Source organism: Triticum dicoccoides, chromosome 3B (assembly GCF_002162155.2).
Source record: "Triticum dicoccoides isolate Atlit2015 ecotype Zavitan chromosome 3B, WEW_v2.0, whole genome shotgun sequence".
NCBI classification, from domain to species: domain Eukaryota; kingdom Viridiplantae; phylum Streptophyta; class Magnoliopsida; order Poales; family Poaceae; genus Triticum; species Triticum dicoccoides.
The window spans coordinates 311,335,660-311,359,313 of record NC_041385.1 but is presented as its reverse complement, the minus strand read 5'-3'; the positions used below and the strand labels follow the sequence as shown (position 1 = coordinate 311,359,313).

Here is a 23,654-nt window from a genome sequence, read left to right as displayed (position 1 = left end):
TGTCGACCAAGGCACCCGTCTTGGATAGCCCTGAGCTCTTTGCAGTCGTTGGTGTTGTGGCTATGCATGTTGTGGAAGATGCAGAACAGGTGGTTGCCCTTGGAGGACTCAGGGTGATCATAGCCGCGCTTCATGTCAGGCTCGGCCACGAGCAATGTTGGGCCCTTGCGCTTCACGTCCTTCGCCTTGGCCTTCTTGTCTTCAGGATCGGCTGCTGGGAGCTCGAGGAGCAAGAGGCGGCCTTCTTCCGCCCTCGCGCACCGGGTCGCCATGTTGAACATCTCGAGAGCTGAACACAGGTCTTCATGTATGGCGAGCTCCTCCTTCATCTTGACATCCCGGACGCCATCAGTGAACGCAGAGATGATGGCCTCGTCCGACACCTTGGGGATCTTGAGGCGAACGTTGGTGAGGCGCTGGATGTACTTATGTAAGGTCTCTCCGGTTGTTGCTTGATACGCCGCATGTCGCCAGTTGCATGAGCATGGTCGCGGGTGCCTTGGAAGTTGGCGATGAAGCGCTCTCGCAGCTCGTCCCAAGAGGAGATCGACCCCACCGAAAGGTTCAGGATCCACGAGCGTGCGCCATCCTTGAGAGCCATGGGGAACCAATTCACCATGACCTTCTCATCACCACTTGCCGCATCGATGCTTAGCTTATAGAGTTGAAGGAACTCAGTCGGATCCGGGGTAGCGTTGTAGCGCGGAGGCAGATCAGGCTTGAACTTGCCGGGTCAGACGACACGATGAAGCTCTGGAGTGAACGCTCGGCATCCCGCCGTGGCCACAGGGGCTTGCCTCAGAGGGGGCCCCAGGTCCTAACGCCCGCGCGCAACCACCTCAGGCTGCACGCGGTCTTGACGCGGAGGTGCAGGGGGAGCTGGGAGCGCACGCGCCTCTCCCTGAGGCCGCTGCACGACCCAACAGCTTTCTTCATCGCGCGCGGGCGCCCTCCGTGGCTGGTCGTGCTGGGGGCCTCACGCCTTGGCTCAGGGACAACATCTTGCTAGGGAGGAGGAGGCGCGACGTGAGCTACGTCGCCCGCCTGGGGCTGCGGGGGAGGCAGTGAACGTCACAGCGCATGAGCCTCTCCAGAAGTGCTGAGAAGCTCGGCGATGCGGTCCAGCCAATCCTCGTAGAGGTCGTCGGCCGGACGGTAGCGCAGAAGCTCACACGCCATGAGCAGCGCCAACTGCGCGGTCGCCGACCCGTGACGGGCGTGAGAGGATGAAGCAGCGGCCGGGTCAACGATAGAGTGACGGTGCGACCGTCGCGTCGCACGAAGGGCGACAACAACGTATCCTGCTGTTCGTGGGTGCAGGGCCGGTGGCAGCGTTGGCCACGGGCGACGGGGAGCGGCGAGGGGCACCGTGGCCCGCTGGCGCCGTCTGGGCAACGCACGCACCAAGGGCTGCCCGACGCTTGGCACGAACTCGATGACGTCCGCCATGAGAACAGCGAAGCGGGGGTGAAACAAGTGACGGAAGAGAGGCTTCGACACGCCCCCTACCTGGCGCACCAAATGTCGGATTCCGGGCTCCGAGGACCCAATAAAGGTTCGAACTCAGGGGTGTGTGCGAAGAACTCAACCTCTCACGCCAACCCTGACGGGGGCCACGATCATCCCAGCTGTCTCCGCTGCGACCTCCTCCGCGGCCATAGCCACGGTCGTTGCGCTCAGGGTGTCGACCAAGGCGCCCATCTCGGATAGCCCTGAGCTCTTTGCAGTCATTGGTGTTGTGGCTATGCATGTTGTGGAAGATGCAAAACAGGTGGTTGCCCTTGGAGGACTCAGGGTGATCATAGCCGCGCTTCATGTCAGGCTCGGACGCGAGCAATGTTGGGTCCTTGCGCTTCACGTCCTTCGCCTTGGCCTTCTTGTCTTCAGGATCGGCTGCTGGGAGCTCGAGGAGCAAGAGGCGGCCTTCTTTTGCCCTCGCACCGGGTCGCCATGTTGAACATCTCGAGAGCTGAACACAGGTCTTCATGTATGGCGAGCTCCTCCTTCATCTTGACATCCCGGACGCCATCAGTGAACGCAGAGATGATGGCCTCGTCCGACACCTTGGGGATCTTGAGGCGAATGTTGGTGAAGCGCTGGATGTACTTATGCAAGGTCTCTCCAGTTGTTGCTTGATACGCCGCAGGTCGCCGGCTGCATGAGCGTGGTCGCGGGTGCCTTGGAAGTTGGCGATGAAGCGCTCTCGCAGCTCGTCCAAAGAGGAGATCGACCCCACCGGAAGGTTCAGGAGCCACGAGCGTGCGCCATCCTTGAGAGCCATGGGGAACCAATTCACCATGACCTTCTCATCACCACTTGCCGCACCGATGCTTAGCTCATAGTGTTGAAGGAACTCAGTCGGGTCCGGGGTAGCGTTGTAGCGCGGAGGCAGATCTGGCTTGAACTTGCCGGGTCAGACGACACGACGAAGCTCTGGAGTGAACGCTCGGCATCCCGTCGTGGCCACGGGGGCTTGCCTCAGAGGGGGCGCCAGGTCCTGACGCCTGCGCACAACCACCTCAGGCTGCACGCGGTCTTGACGCGGAGGTGCAGGGGGAGCTGGGAGCGCACGTGCCTCTCCCTAAGGCCGCTGCACGACCCAACAGCTTTCTTCATCGCGCGCGGGCGCCCTGCGTGGCTGGTCGTGCTGGGGGCCTCACGCCTTGGCTCAGGGACGACATCTTGCTAGGGAGGAGGAGGCGCGGCGTGAGCTATGTTGCCCGCTTGGGGCTGCGGGGGAGGCAGCGAATGACACAGCGCATGAGCCTCTCTAGCAGTGCTGAGAAGCTCGACGATGTGGTCTAGCCAATCCTAGTAGAGGTCGTTGGCCGGCCGGTAGCACAGAAGCTCACACGCCATGAGCAGCGCCGACTGCGCGGTCGCCGACCCGCGACGGGTGTGAGAGGATGAAGCAGCGGCCGGGGTCAGCGATAGAGTGACGATGCGATCGTCACGTCGCACGGAGGGCGGCAGCGACGTATCCTGTTGTTCGTGGGTGCAGGGCCAGTGGTAGCATTGGCCACGGGCGATGGGGAGCGGCGAGGGGCACCGTGGCCCGCTGGTGCCATCTGGGCAACGCGCGCGGCAAGGGCTGCCCGACGCTTGGCATGAACTTGACGACGTCCGCCATGAGAACAGCGGAGCGGGGGGTGAAACAAGTGACGGAAGAGAGGCTTCGACACGCCCCCTACCTGGTGCGCCAAATGTCGGATTCCGGGCTCCGCGGACCCAAGAAAGGTTCAAACTCAGGGGCGTGTGCGAAGAACTCAACCTCTTAAGCCGATCGACCCGCTGCTCTCATGTCCTAGCTCGATGAACACGACAGAGAAAGACACTGCAGTTTACCCAGGTTCGGGCCACCTTGCGGTGTAATACCCTACTCCTGCTTTGTGGTTAATTAGCGTTGCGAGGGGCTGAGGATGAACTAGTACAAGTGGAAGAACAGCCTCAGGAGGCATGTTCTTGTGATGAGCTCTAGGTGGTTTGATGAGCTGATCACCTGATGAGTCGACCTCTCTCTATGGTGGTGGTTAGGCTATATTTATAGTGGCCTTGGTCCTCTTCCTCCAAAACTTAGGCGGAAAGGGATCCCACAACGGCCAAATTTGAAAGGGGACAAGAAGTACATCTAATCCTGATGAAAGGTGGTCTTCGCTTGCAAAGTATATGAGCGTGCCGTTGTGATGGGCTCGGCGATGACATCCACCCTACCATTCTGGCGGTCTTGGTCTCGTTGCACGCAAATGGTAACCTTTGGCTGATTCCTTGGGACTCCACACCTGCGCTTGTCTTCTTTGCACCAAAGAGGAAACCTGCCGCTCTGCGCTCGCTGGCGCGCGCCTGGCCTTGGTCGTCGTGGCTGATGTCATTCCAGCCTCGTGAGGCCGGGTCTTGCATAGAAATCTCCCTTCCGCTCAGGATTCCGCTTGAGGAGGCCGCTCCCTTGGGAGGTCTTGATGTCGCCCGCCTCGCGAGGCTTGGCCCCTTGCGAGGGTCTTGTCTTGCTATAGTCGAAGCTGGGCCATACCAGGTCGTCGATGAAGCCATGTCGTGGGCCGCAGGCAGGCAGGTCTGGGTACCCTGATTCCTAGAACACCAACAAGCTTATTGGACCACCCCATCCAACTTCCAGTAGGTAGTTTTATTGGGCACAATATGTATCACTTCATGTGGGACCGAACTAGGTCTCACCTAAAGGGGCGCCCTCCGAATCGCTAATATTAGGCCGACCCAACTTCCTAGTTAGTTCATTTTTCTTGTATGTTTCTTTATTTATTAGTTTTTTGTTTTTCTAATTTTGTTTATATATTTTTTAGAAAACTCTCTCTCTCTCTACACACACACACACACACACACACACACACACACACACACACATATATATATATCTGTGTGTGTGTGTTAGGAAACTTGATTTAATTATATTTTTATATAAATTCATTAATTTGGAAAACGTATTTATGTCTTAGTTCTAAAAATATGTTGATAGCTTTCAACTAAAATGTTTTTGACATTTAGAAAATGTTCACACATTTAAAAGAAGTCTACATGACATTTTTAGAAAATATCAATACAATGTACCCTCTCCATTTCTTTCTTTGCGTATTATATTGGTTTGAAGTCAATTTTTTTAAAGTTTGCCAAAATTTATATTAGAAAATATCAATATCTACAATACCTAATAAATATCAATATCTAATGATGTTCCTGTCAATATTTATTTGTTTGACTTCAAACGAACACGGAGTAAAAAGGAATGGGGGGGAGTAAAACATGCCAACATAATTTACAAAACAAATGTTTCATGCCATACAAATAAATGTATGTCACACTTTAGAAAAAAATGTATGCATTTCAGAAAATATGTTCGTGACATTTTAATTTTTTTTGTACAATCTAAAAATGTTCGCGTAGTTTAATTTTTTGTATCACAAAAAGTGTTTCAATGTACGCTTCGAAAAAAGTTTAACACGTATTCAAAAAATGTTCAAAGCATGTGTTTGAAAAAATATTAATCATGCACTTGAAAAATATTAAACTGTTTTAAATTTATAAAAAAGTTACAATGTGTATGCAAAAGTAGATATCAAAACATATATTTGAAATAATGTTGATCATGTATTTGAAAAATGTTAAATGTATATAAAAGAACTGTTCATGTTGCATATGAAAAAATCTACAATATGTATGAAGAATTGGACATGTGTTGATAAAAAATAAAAATGTAGAAAAGGAAAAAAAGAAAGAATAAATAAAGAATTTTGAAAAGAATAGAAAGTGAAACCCAAAGACAACCGATGCAAGATAGTGAAAAAACAGATAAGGAAAACAAACTCGCGTGCAACTACAGTTTTGGGCGTTCCTAATAGGTGAGACGTATTAAGAAAGAGTACGGGCAATAGATAGCCATGACATGTTTAATTCTCGTCCATTAGAAAAGTATTCTGAGATATATATGATGGGCTCCCGAGACGCGGGGGCGGGATTCGATCCTATGGCCTCCTGGTTAGCGCACAGTGATCCTGGCCACTAAGTAGTCATCGAATTCATGTTGCACTACTAGGGTGCGATCAACTTGAACAAAACAACCCGGGTATCCATAGTCTTTTCATTTTTTTCTTGTTTTCTCCGGTTTTTGTTTATTTTTTCTTCTTTTTTCTTTGTTTCTTTCATAGTTTCCAATAGCTTCTTTTCCTTTTTGCCATTTTCTTCATTTTTCTTTGGTTTTGGTTGTTTCTTTCTCGTTTTCATCTGTTTTTCATGTGTTTTCCCTTGGGGTTTCATTGCTTTTCTACACATTTTTTGTATATATCTAATGCATTTTTCTAATACACGTTAAACATTCTTCAAATACTTGTTCAACCTTTTTTGAATACATGGTCACCATTTTTTCTATACACATCTAACATTTTTTAAATGCTTGATTAACATTTTTCAAATACTTGTTCAACATTTTTCTCAAATGCTTGATTAAGGTTTTTATGTACATGATCAAAATTTTCTCTGTTTTTCCTCGGTTTTCACTAGCCTTTTCTTTTCTTTCTCTTTCTTCATTTTTTCTCAGTTGTGTTTGCTTCTTTTCTCGTTTTTCATTGAGTTTCTTTTGTTTTCTTTGTGGGTTTCACTGTACTCTATAAACAGTTTCGAGTATATGACATTATGACTAATACATTTTCCTAATACACATTTAACATTTTTCCAATAGAAGATTCATGTTTATTGACTACATGGGTTTTTACATACATACTTTTAACATTATTTGAGTGCTCGATTAACATTTTCCAAACAGCAAATTGACAATTTTTTGAATATATGGTCAATTTTTTTCTATAAACATTTTTTTTCCAAATGCTTGATAAACATTTCTCGAACACAGGTTTAACATTTTTAGTACATGGTCAACAGTTTTTTATACACACTTAGCATTTTCAAAGACAAGTTTAACATTTTAATACATGTTAACATTTTTCTATACACATTTAAAAGTTTTAAATACAAGTTTAACATTTTTCAAACACTTGCTCAACATTTTTCAAACACTTGCTCAACATTTTTTTCTTTCAAATGCTTGGATTAATATTTTTTGAATATAAGAGCCTGTTCGGACTCTCTCCCCTCTCCAACTCCGCTCCGGAGCGGAGCACCATTTAGTTCAAATTTGGAGAGTCGCTGAAAAGGCACTCCGCGCGCTCCGCTCCGTGCTGATGGAGCGGAGGGTTGCCAAACAGGTCCTAAGTTTAATATTTTTTAAATACATGGTCAATATTATTTCTATACACATTTAACATTTTTCAAAGACAAGTTTAATATTTTTTGAATACATGGTCTATATTTTTTCTATACACATTTAGCATTTTTCAAATACAATTTTAATATTTTTGGAACACTTGCTCAACAATTTTAAAAATTTATTGGATTAACATCTTTTAAATATACGGTCTATCTTTTTTCTCCACTCATTTCGCGTTGTATATTCTTTGTATACATGAGAACCAATTTTCCTATTCACATTAAACATGTTTTAAATGCTTGATTAACATTGGTTGAAATATTTTCTGTAAAGTATTTTTTGTAATATAGAATATATGAGAATATAAATAAAGTAAAACAAAACAAAAAACTTAAAAAAAACAAGAATATGGCCTCAGGCCTGTTGTCAGCGGCGCAATGGGCCGGCCTACTGTGGAGCTCGCCTTTATCGGTCCAGTTGACATTCCCGGTTCTGTAACACAGGGGTAGCCCATAAACTGCCACCCCATCACTTGGCGGGAAACGCCGCATCTGTTCCCGCCATTCCCCTCTTCCCGCCGCCGCCTCCCGCCATTTACCCCAGCCCCCTGCCCCTCCCCCTCCCGCTCATCTCCACCCCAACCCTCGTCTCTCTCCCTCTCTGGCCTCTCTCTGCGCGCAAGCCATGGCGTCCAACGGCGTCGGAAACAGCAACTCTCCCTACTGTAAGATCCAATCGCCAGCTCCCTTCTCAAGATCGCGTTATTTCTCCACTGACCTAACGATGCGCGCGGCGAAAATCTTATCGTATTTGCTGACTTTGCAGCTGCGTCGTCGCCGGATGTCCGCCCGTCGAGCCCGCTCCCGGCCACCAACTCATCCCCTCCCCAGTCCGCTCGCCGCGCCGGCGGCCGCCTCCGCCGCGGCCCCACCTCGTCTCCCTCCCTCGGCGGGTTCGAGACTCCGCCGCCACCGGGCCGCCGCACTCCGTCCGGTGCTGGCGCAGCCCGGCAGCGCCAAAACTGGACCGGACGGTTTCCGCCAACTCCGTCCACTCCCATGTCCACCGACGACGTCCCGCTGTCCTCCGAAGCCGGGGAGGAGGACACGCCCGAGACCGACGGCGGCGGCGTCGGCGCCGATGCCACCCCGGTCTTCGTCTGGGGCACCAATATCAGCGTGCAGGACGTGAACGCTGCCATTCTGCGGTTTCTGCGCCACTTCCGGGACCCCCGCGACGCCGGCCGCGTCGACCCTGTCATGGACGAGGGCAAGTACATGCGCGCCATCCACCGCATCCTCGAGCTTGAGGGTGGCGAGTCGCTCGATGTGGACGCACACGACGTCTTCGACCACGATCCCGACCTATACGGCAAGATGGTACGCTACCCGCTCGAAGTGCTTGCCATCTTCGACATCGTCCTTATGGACCTGGTGGCGCGTATGGAGCCGCTGTTTGAGAAGCACATTCAGACCAGGATCTACAACCTCAAGTCATCCATTTGCTTGAGGAATCTGAATCCGTCAGGTGATTACCTGTGCCCAGACCGTTGATGTTCCAACATTATGTGCCCGCCCATTGTTTAACCGGCTGTGCTATTTGTTTTCGTTGCAGATATTGAGAAGATGGTGTCAATCAAGGGTATGATAATTCGATGCAGCTCAGTCATACCAGAGCTCAAGGAGGCTGTGTTCCGCTGCCTTGTTTGCGGCTTCTACTCAGAACCTGTCATGGTTGACAGAGGTATGACAGTTGTTTCACACAATGCTGATTTGTGTTCAAATTTTTCTTGTGATTTTGTTTACTGCTCATCAGATGCTGACATATTATTGTGTACATATACCTGTCATGATTATGATTGTCCCTTGTCTTAATCTGTTTTTGATCAGACTCCAATTTAACTGTCAGCTAATTTCCATTTTCTCTCGAAGTACTTGGTAAAATAGCACCTCATGTCCCTGCCCTAACCTTTTCAGAGTTAAGGGAAAGTACTAGTTACAAATCAAATCATATGGTGATTGGTGTTCCATCTATTTATATTCTTACATCATGAAACTAATGTTCAATATTCTACCTTTTTAGGGAGAGTAACTGAGCCACACATATGTCAGAAAGAACAATGTAAAGCCTCAAACTCTATGACTCTAGTGCATAACCGATGCAGGTAGCTATATTCTCTATTCAGTCTCTTTTGTTGTGTTACCATGCTTTACTGATTCAGTATCCTGACTATTTGATGGAATATATTGTTCATAACTAGATTTGCGGACAAGCAAATCATAAAGTTGCAGGAAACACCAGATGAGATACCAGAAGGTGGCACTCCTCATACAGTCAGTGTTTTGATGCATGATAAGCTTGTTGATGCTGGAAAGCCTGGAGATAGGGTTGAGGTTAGGAGTATAACTTTGTTTGCATTGAATAATATCTTTGTTTGTGGGTTTGTCAGGAAGTGTTAATTTTGCATTTGCACCTTTGATAGATCACTGGGATATATAGGGCCATGAGTATCAGGATCGGGCCAAGTCAGAGGACAGTGAAGTCAATATTCAAGGTAGATGATATGAGATTGGGTGTTATCCTATTTGTTATGTATGATTTTCTCTTCTGAAAACGCTTTAAATTGTGCTGATGTATTGTCAATAATTTCCTTCTTTGATCAGACATACATTGATTGCCTTCACATAAAGAAGACAGACAAGTCCAGGCTTCATATTGAGGACTCTATGGATACTGATAACACCAATGCTAGCAAGTCTTCTGAAGATGGCCATGTCACAGATAAGGTCTGTCCCAATGTCCTTGTATATTTTGGATTGGACTTTGTGGAAATCTTGTTAATACTCTCTTCTTTTCTGATCGCAGATAGATAAATTAAAAGAGCTTTCAAAGTTGCCTGACATCTATGATAGATTAACTAGATCACTGGCTCCAAACATATGGGAACTGGATGATGTTAAGAGGGGCCTGCTTTGCCAGGTATGTTCATGCAATGTTATCTTTCCCTTCAGAAGTTTATCTTGCAAGCTAATAGTTAAATACTATGTATTGCTTAGCTTTTTGGTGGCAATGCTTTGAGGCTTCCTTCTGGAGCTAACTTCAGAGGTGACATCAATATTTTGCTTGTTGGTGATCCTGGAACGAGCAAATCCCAGCTTCTCCAGTACATGCATAAACTGTCTCCTCGTGGTATTTACACAAGTGGAAGAGGCAGTTCAGCAGTTGGCCTTACTGCTTATGTTGCTAAGGACCCTGAAACTGGTGAAACTGTAAGTTGACCATGATTCCTTTCATTTCATAATAAATCTTATGTACTTGCATCTTTAATAACCAGCATGGTGCATCTTAGGTTCTTGAAAGTGGAGCACTTGTTTTGAGTGACAAAGGTGTTTGCTGTATTGATGAGTTTGATAAGATGTCTGATAATGCCCGAAGCATGCTGCATGAGGTTTGCCCTTTCGCTGAACTGTCCTCTCCAAATTTGCATTGAATATATGATTACCGAAATATGTTTCTTAAAATGCAGGTGATGGAGCAGCAGACTGTATCCATTGCAAAGGCTGGAATTATTGCATCTTTGAATGCTAGGACATCTGTACTAGCATGTGCCAATCCATCTGAATCACGTTACAATCCAAGGCTTTCTGTGATCGACAATATCCACCTTCCTCCAACACTGCTGTCAAGGTAAGTTGTATGGCTTCATGCAATGTAAAGTGGACAAACAACTAGAACTTTAGAAGTACTGTAATGTGGACAAATAATTAGAAGTACTGTAACCGTAGTCATGTATTTCTTATGCAGGTTTGACCTGATTTATCTGATCTTGGACAAGGCAGACGAACAAACTGATAGACGCCTGGCTAAGCATATTGTTTCATTGCATTTCGAGAATCCAGAAGTAAGTCCCAGATTTTATATGTGAAGCTTTCACCAAACTGCTCCGTTTGACGAAGATTGATAGAAGTACAAGAATTTAACAAATTATAACACTGTCCTAGGATCATCCAGTTCCTTATTAGTTATTCATGCTGCTGTGCAGGTAGTTGAGCACCAGGTCTTGGATTTGCCCACGTTAGTTGCGTACATCAGCTATGCAAGGAAGTACATTCAGCCAAAGTTATCTGATGAAGCTGCAGAAGAATTGACCCGTGGCTACGTTGCAATGAGGCAAAGGGGGAACAATCCTGGTAGCAGAAAGAAGGTAGTCTAGTTGTATTGCCTTGCTCATATGCTTTTAGTTATAATAAGCCATTGCTGATTTTCCAACTGGTGGGCAGGTCATCACAGCAACAGCTAGGCAAATTGAGAGCTTGATTCGTCTTAGTGAAGCACTGGCGCGAATGCGTTTTTCGGAAGTGGTAATAAATTATTTACTGACTTTGTATACTTACTAATGATCAGCTTGTTTGGGGCTTGAAAGCCTCTGTTGTTGTTTGTGTTTGTTTACTGATGTTCAGCTTCATACTATCTTCATTATGTTTTGTCTTGGGAGGCTGAAATTTTTGACCTTGTGGATGGGTAGGTTGGAGTGCGAGATGTAATAGAAGCCTTTAGGCTTCTTGAAGTCGCCATGCAGCAATCTGCAACCGATCATGCAACAGGTCAGTTAGACCTGCTTTACCTTGTCATACATTTGTTCTTCTTATTTCACTAATTTGCAGTCCTGATATATGTATATATATATATATATCTTTTGATCACAAAAGGGACGATTGATATGGATCTAATCATGACTGGGGTATCCGCAAGTGAAAGGCAGAGACGTGACAATCTTGTTGCGGCTATCCGAGACCTTGTCATGGAGAAAATGCAGCTTGGAGGGCCCTTGATGCGTATGGCTGAGGTAAAGAAGCCTTACCTTTCAGTTCATGTTGTGTGCCCTGATACCATAGCTATTTGCCCCTTGTCCTGATCCAAGTATTGTTCCTGATCACCGCACAGTTGCTGGAAGAAATGAGGAAACAGAGCTCCATGGAAGTTCATCAGCATGATGTAAGTGACAAGTCAAGTTTCCTTTCTACTGGCCTGATTTGGTGGCCTGACATATATGCATGCTAATACATTCCTGGATTTTGTTTTACGCAGCTCCGTGTTGCTCTTGGCACACTGCAGAGTGAGGGCTCTGTATTTGTCCACGGAGACAGTTTCAAGAGGACCTGATGGCAACGACGTTGTAGCCAGCATCAACTGAACCTACCATGCTCCCCTCTCCAAGATTGTTGAAGATCTGATCTCTTTGTAGAGCTGGGTGCTAACCTGTTTGGTCTTTTCATGGCCTGTGCCGTAGATTTCTTAATGTTGCTCTTGGGATTGTTATGTTTGCATGAAGGCATATTTTTATTTGTGTTTGCCAGCAATGGATCAATTATGCTGCTACCATTGAGTCTGTGGTGCATAAACCCACTTTTCTTCTTGTCTGGTGGGATCCTGCTCACTTGCAAGCATACAGCACGAGTAGCCCACAAACAGAAGTCTTTTTGCCCTGCCGCACGGTGCTACCAAAACAAAGTCGACCTGTCAGAGTTTGGAGTGGTCGGTCAAGTAACAAGGATGGGATAATTAAACCCATCCTGTTATCTGACGCAACAATATCGTTTGGACCCTCTTGTACATGTCTTCCTTCCAAAGTAGCGTTGGAGAAGCAGTGCAGGTACTCCTATATGCAAATAGAGCAAGGATCAAGAGAGTTGCTCAGATCAAGGAGTAATACTTTCTTGCGGAAAACTGATGAAAGGTGACCAAACCAGGAAGCCGTGATACGTTGAGCGTTTTTTTTTGACGGGGATACGTTGAGCGTTAGTGTCTGTTGACAAGAACAATACACAAAAGCTTTGACAAAACGAGTGACATAAACACATCGACTGACAGATCGCTGCTTGGCGAAGCGGCCGGCATGCAGGTATGCAACACGCGCCGGTGCTAGCTATCCTTCAACGACTTGTGGCAGTGATAGCCCGTATAAATCATTGAGTTTTTTTCCTCCAAAATGGGTATAAATTCATGCCTTCTACAGGAAGAATACCACCGAGCCAACTCACTACCATTCAATTATGGAGGTCCCCTACCATTCTTTTTTACCATTCAACTATGGATATCCCCTCAAAGACTAATTTGGAACTTGAGGGCATCTTCAACAGAGACCCTCAAATCGGACACCGCATCTGTACACGGACCGGTGGGATCAGTCCGCAGGCATTGATGTGAGAGCCGGTCATCCACCCGTAGTGTAAAACATATGATTTGAGAATTGCTCGACACCCCTAACCCGGGGTGTGGCTATCTCATTATATAGAGGTATCCAAGGGGTATAATACAACGTTACAGTATATGTGTACATAGCCTACGTATATACAGTCTAACACCCTCCCTTAATCTTAACTATGTCCTGAAGTACAAAGCAAGTTAAGATTGCGCCTACAACCTACAAACTGTGGTTGTGGAAGAGGCTTCGTGAAGATGTCAGCAAGTTGATCCTTTGACGAGATGAACTTGATACAGAGTAGCTTCTGTGCAACACGTTCCAAAGTGATAGTCCACCTCAATGTGTTTTGTCCTAGCATGAAACATCGGGTTAGAAGAAAGATATGTAGCACCAATGTTGTCACAACATAGAACCGGAGGACAAGCTTGAGGGACACGCAGCTCTCTCTACAGAGACTGAACCCATATAATCTCAGCAGTCGCATCAGCAACAGCTTTGTACTCAGCCTCAGTACTACTGCGAGACACTGTTGCTTGCTTGCGAGCATTCCAGGCAATCAAGTTAGGACCCAGAAATACCGCATAATCCCCCGTGGATCGCCTGTCATCAGGACTACCAGCCCAGTCTGCATCAGAAAAAGCCGAGAGCTCATACGACGGTGCAGACTTGTAACGCCCCAAGACCGACGCTTCAGACGCCTTCCATGTTTTTGGTTGTCGTCGTGTGTTTTATTTTGTTGTTGTTGCATTTCATCATGTCATCATGCATATTGCATCCGCATGTTTTTATAAAACTCGTTACCGTTCATAGTTGCCGATTCTCTCTTTGTCTCTGTTGACCAATTGTTAGACCCTTGTCTTCGTCGACCTCTCTCAGACCCCTCGTGTGCGCCCGAAACCTGCCTCGAACCTAACCCGCTCAGTCATCTCCGTTGGATTCGAATCATCCCCAAACGTCCCTAAAACATCTGCGTTTATTTGTTGGACTTCCCTAAGCCATTTATCTCGGACCCTCCGATTTTAATCGACGGGACTAAATGCCCCTACTTGCTATACATAGTCCATCCCTAGTCCATTTTAGTCAAACCCTAGACCAAGTCCCTACAATTCCTCCACCCCGCCGCCACTCCACCAAACCCCCCCTGGGATCCATCCCCAACCAGTCGGCCTCTATCTCCCTCGTTTTCAGCATCAGACAACCCAGAGCCGCACCCGATCCAGATCCTCTCCCGCCTCCGACCACCTACCGGGATTTGTGCCGCCGACCAACCACAGCCGCCACCTCCTCTGCTCAGGCCCCGAGCTCCTCCTCTCGATCCAGAGCCCGAGCGCTCGACCCCCTCATCCACGAGCTCGATCAGGAGAGGAGCTCCCGATCGTGCAAGCCTCCTCCTCGTCCAGGACCACCTCACCTCCCCGGAGTTTAGCCGCCGGACCAGCAGCGCCGCCCCGGCGCACCTCGACGCCGAGCACCAACAGGAACTGCTCGCCATCCCCTGCTCCTTTTCCTCTACATCTCCCCCCTTCTCCTGTATCTCTCTCAGCCCTCTCTTGTTCCTCTGCCAGGCCCCCGTCATGGACGCTGGTGCTCCCACCTCCATTCCAGCACCGGGAACGGAACCCCGCGCTAGGATCCACGCCGGTGCCCCGGATCCGGTGAGTCCTTGCACCGCTGCTCCTCCTGCAGACCACTGCTACCAGTTTCTCTTTTCCCCTCCATGTTTCTGCTCTTTGAAGCGGACCGCGTCGATCCCTGCAGGTCACTGCCTTCGTCCAGCTCGAGATCTGAAGGATCCCCGGCCTCGTCCCTGTCTTCAAGTCGCCGCTTCGCCTGCTTTGACCTCCTGCCGCGTTCGCCGCCCCTCCGACGTCGTGGCCCTGGATCCGGCCGGTTCCAGTGCGCCCTCGCCCCGCCAAGTCCCTACTTCCGCGCCTTCTCCAAGTGCCTGCCGCCGCCCTCTGCTTCCCCTGCAGCGAGCAACAGTTCGTCATCTGCCTCGACCGCTCGCTCGCCTCCCCTGCTTCGCGCGCGTGGGCCGGCTGCAGCGCCTTCAAGACCCAGCGCGCCCCTGCGGGCCTCCCTCTCCGCCAACCGGCCCATGAGGCCTGGTGAGCACCAGATCCAACGCCCCCGTGTGTAGCCCGCAGCACAGTTTCGGCCCATATAGTGTTTTTTTTCAGATCTACGATTTTAGTATTTTTTCCAGAGAGTGCATTTTTGCAGAAAAACCCCTAGAGTTCATGCATTTAATAACTCACAAGTGGTGCATCATATGTAAAAACATTATATATGTAAAATGCTTAGTTTTTCATCTAGTTTCATAATCTGCCACTTTCATCCATGTTTGAAATGTTGAAAATGCTGTTTGTTTAAATTTGCTTAAATGCCATGCTAAAATGTTTTATTTCATAACTAAATAACCGTAGCTCCGAATTTAATAAACTTTATATCTAAATGGGGTGGAAAAATGCCTAGTTTAACATAGTGCACTTTATTTTCCTGATTAACAACAATAAAATATGGTTTTAGGCAGAACAGTACAAAATCTAAAATATGGACATGAGGATTTTCCGGAATTGTTGTTCGTTGTTCCGGCCTCATTTAAACTTGCCTAAATAGGTAGTTTTATTATGCTTCACCTCTTGCCATGTTTAACAACATTTAATATTGATGAGTACCTAAACAAGAGTGAACTAAATAATTGTTGTGGTGTTCCGTTAATATGCAACTCGTTGCATATTGAGCTCCACTTAACTTGTAGTATTGTTTGTTGCACTTTGCCATGCTATGCCTCATTAACCCGGACATGCATCATCCTTGGTTGTGCATCATGCCATGCTTATGTGATGGTTGTTTACCGTGTTGTTTGCTTCTTTTCGGTTGCGCTTCTCCTTGATAGTTCCGGTAACATTGCGTTTGTGAGGATTCATTCGACTACGTGGTTTCATCTTGTTCATGGACTCGTTCTTCTTCCTAGCGGGATTTCATGCAAGAAGACCATTACCCTCGATATCACTTCTATCTTTGCTTGCTAGTTGCTTCGTTTTATCGCTATGCTGCACTACCTATCACTTGTTTACCATGTCTCCCATATTGCCATGTCAGCCTCTAACTTTTTCACCCTTCCTAGCAAACCGTTGTTTGGCTATGTTACCGCTTTGGCTCAGCCCCTCTTATAGCGTTGTTAGTTGTAGGTGAAGTTGAAGATTGCTCCATGATGGACACGATTATATTGGGATATCACAATATCTCTTATTTAATTAATGCATCTATATACTTGGTAAAGGGTGGAAGGCTTGACCTTATGCCTGGTGTTTTGTTCCACTCTTGCCGCCCTAGTTTCCGTCATACCGGTGTTATGTTCCTTGATTTTGCGTTCCTTACGCGGTTGGGTGATTTATGGGACCCCCTTGACAGTTCGCTTTGAATAAAACTCCTCCAGCAAGGCCCAACCTTGGTTTTACCATTTGCCACCTAAGCCTTTTTCCCTTGGGTTCTGCAGACTCAAGGGTCATCTTTATTTACCCTCCCGGGCCAGTGCTCGTCGTGAGTGTTGGTCCAACCTGTCAGCCGCCGGTGGTCACCAGGGGCAACTCTGGGCTGGCCTACCGGAAGTTTGGACAATCCGGTGTGCCCTGAGAACGAGATACGTGTGACTCCTATCGGGATTTGTCGGCACATCGGGCGGCTTTGCTGGTCTTGTTTTACCATTGTCGAAATGTCTTATAAACCGGGATTCCGAGACTGATCGGGTCTTCCTGGGAGAAGGAATATCCTTCGTCGACCGTGAGAGCTTGTGATGGGCTAAGTTGGGACACCCCTGCAGGGTATAAACTTTCGAGAGCCGTGCCCGCGGTTATGTGGCAGATGGGAATTTGTTAATATCCGGTTGTAGAGAACTTGACACTTGACTTAATTAAAATGCATCAACCGCGTGTGTTGCCGTGATGGTCTCTTTTCGGCGGAGTCCGAGAAGTGAACACGGTCTTTGTGTTATGATTGTGCGTAAGCAGTTTCAGGATCACTTCTTGATCACTTCGAGCTTCTCGACCATTCCGTTGCTTCTCTTCTCGCTCTTATTTGCGTATGTTAGCCACCATATCATGCTTAGTCGCTGCTGCAACCTCACCACTTATCCATTCCTTACCCTTAAGCTTAAATAGTCTTGATCTCGCGGGTTTTGAGATTGCCGAGTCCTCGTGACTCACCAGATACTATCACAACAGTTGCAGGTGCCGATGATACCAGTGCAGGTGTTGCAACCGAGCTCAGATGGGAGCTCAACGAAGATCTTGGTTGTTGCTATGTTTCGCTTCATGTTGATCAGTAGTGGAGCCCAGTTGGGACGATCGGGGATCTAGCAGTTGGGTTATCTTCTTTTCTTTTGGCTTAGTCCGTAGTCGGACTATGTGTGTGCTTTGAATGATGTATGATTTATTTAAGTACTTGTGTGAAGTGGCGATTGTAAGCCAACTCTTTCTCCCAGTCTTGTTCATTACATGGGATTATGTGAAGATGACCCTTCTTGCGACAAAACCACAATGCGGTTATTCCTCTAAGTCGTGCTTTGACACGTGGGAGATATAACCACATCGTGGGTGTTACAAGACTGAAGAAGCAAGCCATAGGAGGCAGTAAGACTGACATAGCGCAAAATATGCTTCACAGCTGACCAGTGAGACGTTCTGGGTGCATGCAGAAACTGACAGACACGGTTGACTGCATAGGAGATATCAGGCCTGGTAATAGTAAGGTATTGCAGACCACCAACGAGACTGTGATACTCAGTAGCATCATCAGACGAGAGAGAGTCACCATCAAGAGCAGACAACCGATCAGTGGCAGACATCGGAGTGTTAACATGTTTGCATGTGAGCATTCCAGCACGACGCAACAAGTCCAAGGAGTACTTTTTCTGAGTGAGAGTCAAACCAGCAGAGGACCGTGAAACCTCAAGACCAAGGAAAAAATGGAGAGCACCTAAATCCTTGACAACAAAATCATCACGGAGAGCAGTCACAAGACGATCAGCAGCAGCAACAGAGGAACTAATGAGAATGATGTCATCAACATAAACCAAGAGATACATCGTAACCTCAGGGTGATGTAGGAGAAACAATGACGTATCAGCAGTGGAGGGAGTAAACCCAAGAGCCCGAAGAACAGATCCAAGGCGAGCATGCCATGCACGAGGAGCCTGTTTGAGTCCATACATCGCCTTAACCAGACAACGAGATGATGAGGTCGTGTCGGATCAACAAAACTAGGCGGCTGACGCATATAAACCTCCTCCTCCAGAATGCCATGTAGGAAAGCGTTCTGCACATCAAGCTGACGAAGGAACCATCCTCGAGTAACCGTAAGAGACAATAGTAATCGAATGGTAGTAGGCTTGATGAATGGACTGAACGTGTCTTCATAATCAAGACCATGTAGATGGGAGGTAGAGATGCAAATATGTTTGACAAGTGAACAAGCATCTACCTCATTGTCATAGAAATCATGCACGAAGCACTCGACAAATGGTCGATGGTAGGCATAATAAGCATTCACAACACCGAATAAAATCAAGTGTCTAAACACATGGGTCAAGTGCAAGATAATTCAAGCATAACGTGCATAGGGTGTAGTGAATATAGTGCGGCACTCAACACAATAGAAAGAGAAATTGTACATCATGTGTGAGTCAATAAAGTCAATCATGTGACAAGCAACGGGACATGGCATATGTGAAGAAATGACATTGTTGCAACCAAGCATATGATAGTAACAAGTAATCCAAGAATTGCATGCAACACACAAGGTATACATGTCATGAGGCATGGTAATGTGGCAATGATAAGTCAAAGCAAGATCTCTAGCATATGTGCAATAAGTCAATTTGCAAGCAACACATGAAGTAGGATCCACAATATTCATGCTCATGGTTTGGGGGTTCTCAAAAGAGAAGGATATCACCTTGAAAGCATGCCCTTGTGCGTCCTTCACAATGCCGAAGCACAAGCAAGTACGATGTAGAAGCGTCGTGAGTGAAGGTGGTTCGCTCTCTAGAGCTCGAATGGTCAACTCAAGGGAAGTGGAAGTATCCTACACATGCACACAACAAAACAAAGAACGTATGCGCATGGTAGATAAACACATCATTCATCATGATGGTTCTCTTCTCTTGCACATAACCATTAAAAGCACAAGTGCATGAATAATGTGATGCAACAATGGCTATATTCATGGCATGGGGTATATGGTGCAAAGAGGTAAGGTAAGCATGCTTCACAATAAATATGTCAAAATCTCCAAATATATGTGAGAATGCTATGGGAGCAATCTCATTAGCAAGACTAAAAACATTGTTGAACTCAATACATGGCAAATCATCTAGTATGAGAGAGGCAACATATGGAGACATATGACAACATGTAATAACAATCATGTGTAAAGCATCAAAATGGCTGCCATCAAACGTATGAAACAAGCAAGTATGAATCGTTGGTGATGCAACATAATCAAGCATAGAAATCATGTCGTGCAAACTAGTGGAGCAAAGATGCAACACACTAGAGGAAACCATGGCAATCATGTCATGTGAGCAAATAATGGATATAGGCAATGCACATGACATATCGCAAGCACGAAAGCAAATCATGATCAAAAGATCGTCATAGGTATGGGTCACAAATGGAACATGGCAATAACAAGCAATATCTCCACCAAGCTTGCAAATACACATACAAGTACGAGAATTTATGATCATGTGAAATGCAAAGTATGGGTCACAAATGCATGACAAAGGCATATGAATGATCATATCAAGCATAGTGAACATGCAACATGGGAAAATGATACATGATTGTGGCTTGAACTACGTCGGTATTTCCCCAAAGAGGAAGGGATGATGCAACACAACTACGATAGGTATTTACCTCAGTAATGAGACCAAGGTTATCGAACCAGTAGGAGAACGATGCAAAACTACATAAACGGTACCTGCACACAAAGAACAAATACTTGCAATCCGACGTGTTAAAGGGGTTGTCAATCCCTTTCGAGTAACGGTGCCAGAAATTGTCAAGTGGATGTGATAAAATTGTAGTAGATTGATAGATGCGAATAAAAGCAAATAAAATTTAGCGAGGTATTTTTGGTTTTTGATAATATAAGTCAGAAAATAAAAGTGAAAAATAAATAAAAAGGCAAATAGCAAAGATCTAAAAATATATGATCAGAAAATAGACCCGAGGGCCGTAGATTTCACTAGTCGCTTCTCTCGAGAAAATAGCATACGGTGGGTAAATAAATTACTGTTGGGCAATTGATAGAACTTCAAATAATTATGACGATATCCAGGAAATGAACATTATATAGGCATCATGTCCAAGATTAGTAGACCGACTCCTGCCTGCATCTACTACTATTACTCCACACATCGATCGCTATCCAACATCCATCTAGTGTATTAAGTTCATGGAAAAACGGAGTAATGCAATACGAACGATGACATGATGTAGACAAGATCTATTCATGTAGGAATAGACCCCATCTTGTTATCCTTAATTGGAATGATACATACGTGTCATTTCCCCTTCTATCACTGGGATTGAGCACTATAAGATCGAACCCATCACAAAGCACCTCTTCCCATGGCAAGAAAAATCGATCTAGTCGGCCTAACTAAACCAAAGATTCGAAGAAGAAATACGAGGCTATAAGTAATCATGCATATAATAGATCAAAATAACTTTCATGGATAAAAACATAGATGTGATCATAAACTCAAAGTTCATCGGATCCCAGCAAACACACCGCAAAAAGAGTTACATCAAATAGATCTCCAAGAGACCATTGTATTGAGAATCAAAAGAGAGAGAGGAAGCCATCTAGCTACTAACTACGGACCCGTAGGTCTACAGTGAACTACTCGCGCATCATCCGAGAGGCACCAATGAGGATGATGAACCCCTCTGTGATGGTGTCTAGATTGGATCTGTGGTTTCTGGAACTTGCGGCGGCTGGAATTGTTTTTTTCGTGAATACGCAAGATGCGTATCTTTTCATTGATAGAAGAAGAGTACAAGCATGGGGTTACAACGCTTACAAGGCCATGTACGCACTAGGCATGGTGTACAAGCGAAGGAGCACATCAGACGGGGGTATGCTCAGCCCCACGACAGAAACTAAAGACTAACCACCAGGGATAATGTTTTGAAGTCCGGTGGCGCCCGCCTTGGCCGAGAGGCGCGCCTCGTCCTTGATGGTATCAGAGGTGAAGGTGATCGATGGTGTAGCTCCTGTAAAAATGCAAGCGTTGCGGTGCTTCCAAATCCACCAAGCCGACAAGATGACGAGGGAGGATAGACCCTTGCACATGGATGCCGGCGCAAGGTCGAGCGAGGATCTCCACCAGAGCTGAAATGGCGTGTTAGGGTCGGGGAGGCCGATGGGCACACATGCCCAACCTAGAATCTCATGCCAAACTTGGCGAGCGAAAGAGCAGCCGACAAGGAGATGGTGCATGGTCTCCTCCTTTTGGTCGCAAAGGGCGCATGCATCTTCATGGGACAGTCTGCGGCGTGCGAGGCACTTCACGGTCCAGTAGCGGTCTCGCATCGACTCCCCTAGGCTGGAATCTCCGAGGTAAGAATTTTTTTTCATCGACTCCCCTATGGTTTCTGGAATATTGTGGTATTTATAGAGTAAAGAGGCGGTGCGGGAGGCGGCCGAGGTGGGCACAACCCACCAGGGCACGTCTGGGCCCCCAGGCGCGCCCAGGTGGGTCGTGCTCCCCTCGGAGCCCCCCTCTGGTACTTCTTTGGCCCAACATGTGTCTTTAGGTCCAGAAAAAATCACCAAAATGTTTCGCTGCGTTTGGACTCTATTTGGTATTGATTTTTTGCAAAGTAAAACAAGCAAAAAACAACAACTGACACTGGCACTATGTCAGTAAGTTAGTCCTAAAAATTGATATAAAGTTGCTATAAAATGATTGTAAAACATCCAAGAATGATAATATAACAACATGGAACAATCAAAAATTATAGATACGTTGGATACGTATCAATACATAATGGACAATAACCCATAACCATGTGAGGGCCATGTAGAAAAAATGCGCGAAGTCATTGTGCAATGGAAATGGTGTGAAAACCAATCCAGGGGATCCCAAGTCATCGTTGCTATCTAGAGCTCGTTTCGTCAACTCATGGGATTGTGAGGTTGACAAGTAAGCTTGGGTACCTACAGAACAAATACACAAATGAAAGAAATTGTGTGTGTGGTAAATGTACACATCATCCATCATGATGTGTATGTGAACGTGTTAGTTAGCACAAGATAAGAATCACTCAAAGAAATTTGATGCATTGTATAATAACATGTCATCCATCATGAAAGAATAGTTGTTATGTATAACACAATGGGGACACAAATTAGAGCAAGTATGTGGCACAACGAGAGCATTTGTATTCATGGGGAGCATATTGTGCACATAAGTATTGAGATCATGCAATGGATGGGATGGCTCAAAATCTCCTAACATGTATGAGGAAACTATGAGGGTCTCCTCATGAGCAATATCGAAAACATCATATGGAGAATATAAACAACATCCAAAAATATGCATATCCGAAGCTAGGTGGTCATGGCATGGCATATGATTGACGTGACGCAAAGGGAGCATATCTATATCATTACAAGTAAAACAAATGCCAATTACCATGGGCTTGTCATCTATGCCATATGTGCAAATTGGGTTCATTTCAATGGCGTATGCATAGTCACTATGAAGAGATTGCAAATATGACATATGGTTGATCTCATGCATAGCATATGACAAGTCAAGTGGATTGTCAAACATGATGTGACCTAGAGAATTATCACAAAAAATCCTATGTAACATGGCATCACAACTAATAGACTCCACATGGCAATCATCAAACTCATCATAAATGGGTGAATCATCGCATGGGGGAGTCGCACTAGCATGAAGCATGGTAATAGGTTGATCAACATCATGCAAGCAATCAATGTCAGGAATGTCCACTAGTGGGACTAGAGAATCACCTTCACCTATGTTACCTTTTTTCTTCCACTCAAGTGGTGTAGGTGAGGTGGCAAAGACCAAATGGTGGTCAATATCATCATCTTGATGGAACCATGTGGGGGGTGCATCATATTCCACCATGGCCATCTCTTGTCCAAAGGAAGGACAAAGTCGTCGTCGGCGCATCATCATATATGGGACCTAGCACCGAATGAGAAGACACAATAGAGGTAGAGGTTAAGTCGTTAGAAATTGAAATGTCCTCACATGACCTATCGACTATCACATTCTCTCTATGTGGTGGCTCAGTCACTCCCTCAAAATAGATGCACTCAAAGTCACTCATCTCACTCAAGTGGTGGGAGTTGTGGCTCTCCTCACATGGGAATTGGGGCAACTCATCATATGTGGGGCTAGTGGTGAACTCGCTCTCACTCTCAATATGGTGGCACAAGTCACTCAAGGTATCATACATCGCTGTGGTTGAAGGTACAATCCCATGTTCAACCATCTCGTCGCCGTCGCCGTGGATGAAGGCCGAAGATGGCACATCATCGCTCTCCTCCATGACCGAAGGGAAAATCCCATGCCCGATCATCTCGCCACTGTCACCATGGATGAAGGCCGAAGATGGCACAACATCACTCTCCTCCATGACCGATGGGAAAATCCCATGCTCGATC

At 46.3% G+C, this 23,654-nt stretch overlaps 2 protein-coding genes across 2 annotated transcripts; both read left to right on the top strand.

The window, feature by feature from the left end:
• The first annotated feature begins 7,332 nt into the window (after positions 1-7,332).
• LOC119275966 (DNA replication licensing factor MCM4) lies at positions 7,333-12,116 on the top strand. The gene is made up of 18 exons (XM_037556898.1): positions 7,333-7,454; positions 7,556-8,257; positions 8,345-8,473; positions 8,813-8,894; positions 8,991-9,123; positions 9,213-9,284; positions 9,394-9,516; positions 9,596-9,709; positions 9,787-9,999; positions 10,080-10,178; positions 10,257-10,417; positions 10,535-10,631; positions 10,773-10,934; positions 11,011-11,091; positions 11,256-11,334; positions 11,440-11,576; positions 11,675-11,725; positions 11,819-12,116. The coding sequence occupies exons 1-18, from the start codon at positions 7,415-7,417 to the stop codon at positions 11,891-11,893; spliced, it is 2,550 nt and encodes an 849-aa protein (XP_037412795.1). The 5' UTR covers positions 7,333-7,414; the 3' UTR covers positions 11,894-12,116.
• A 510-nt stretch (positions 12,117-12,626) lies between these two features.
• On the top strand, positions 12,627-15,114 carry LOC119279530 (extensin-like). Its single transcript, XM_037560743.1, has 3 exons — positions 12,627-12,632; positions 14,016-14,590; positions 14,694-15,114. The coding sequence occupies exons 1-3, from the start codon at positions 12,627-12,629 to the stop codon at positions 15,073-15,075; spliced, it is 963 nt and encodes a 320-aa protein (XP_037416640.1). The 3' UTR covers positions 15,076-15,114.
• Positions 15,115-23,654: the final 8,540 nt, after the last annotated feature.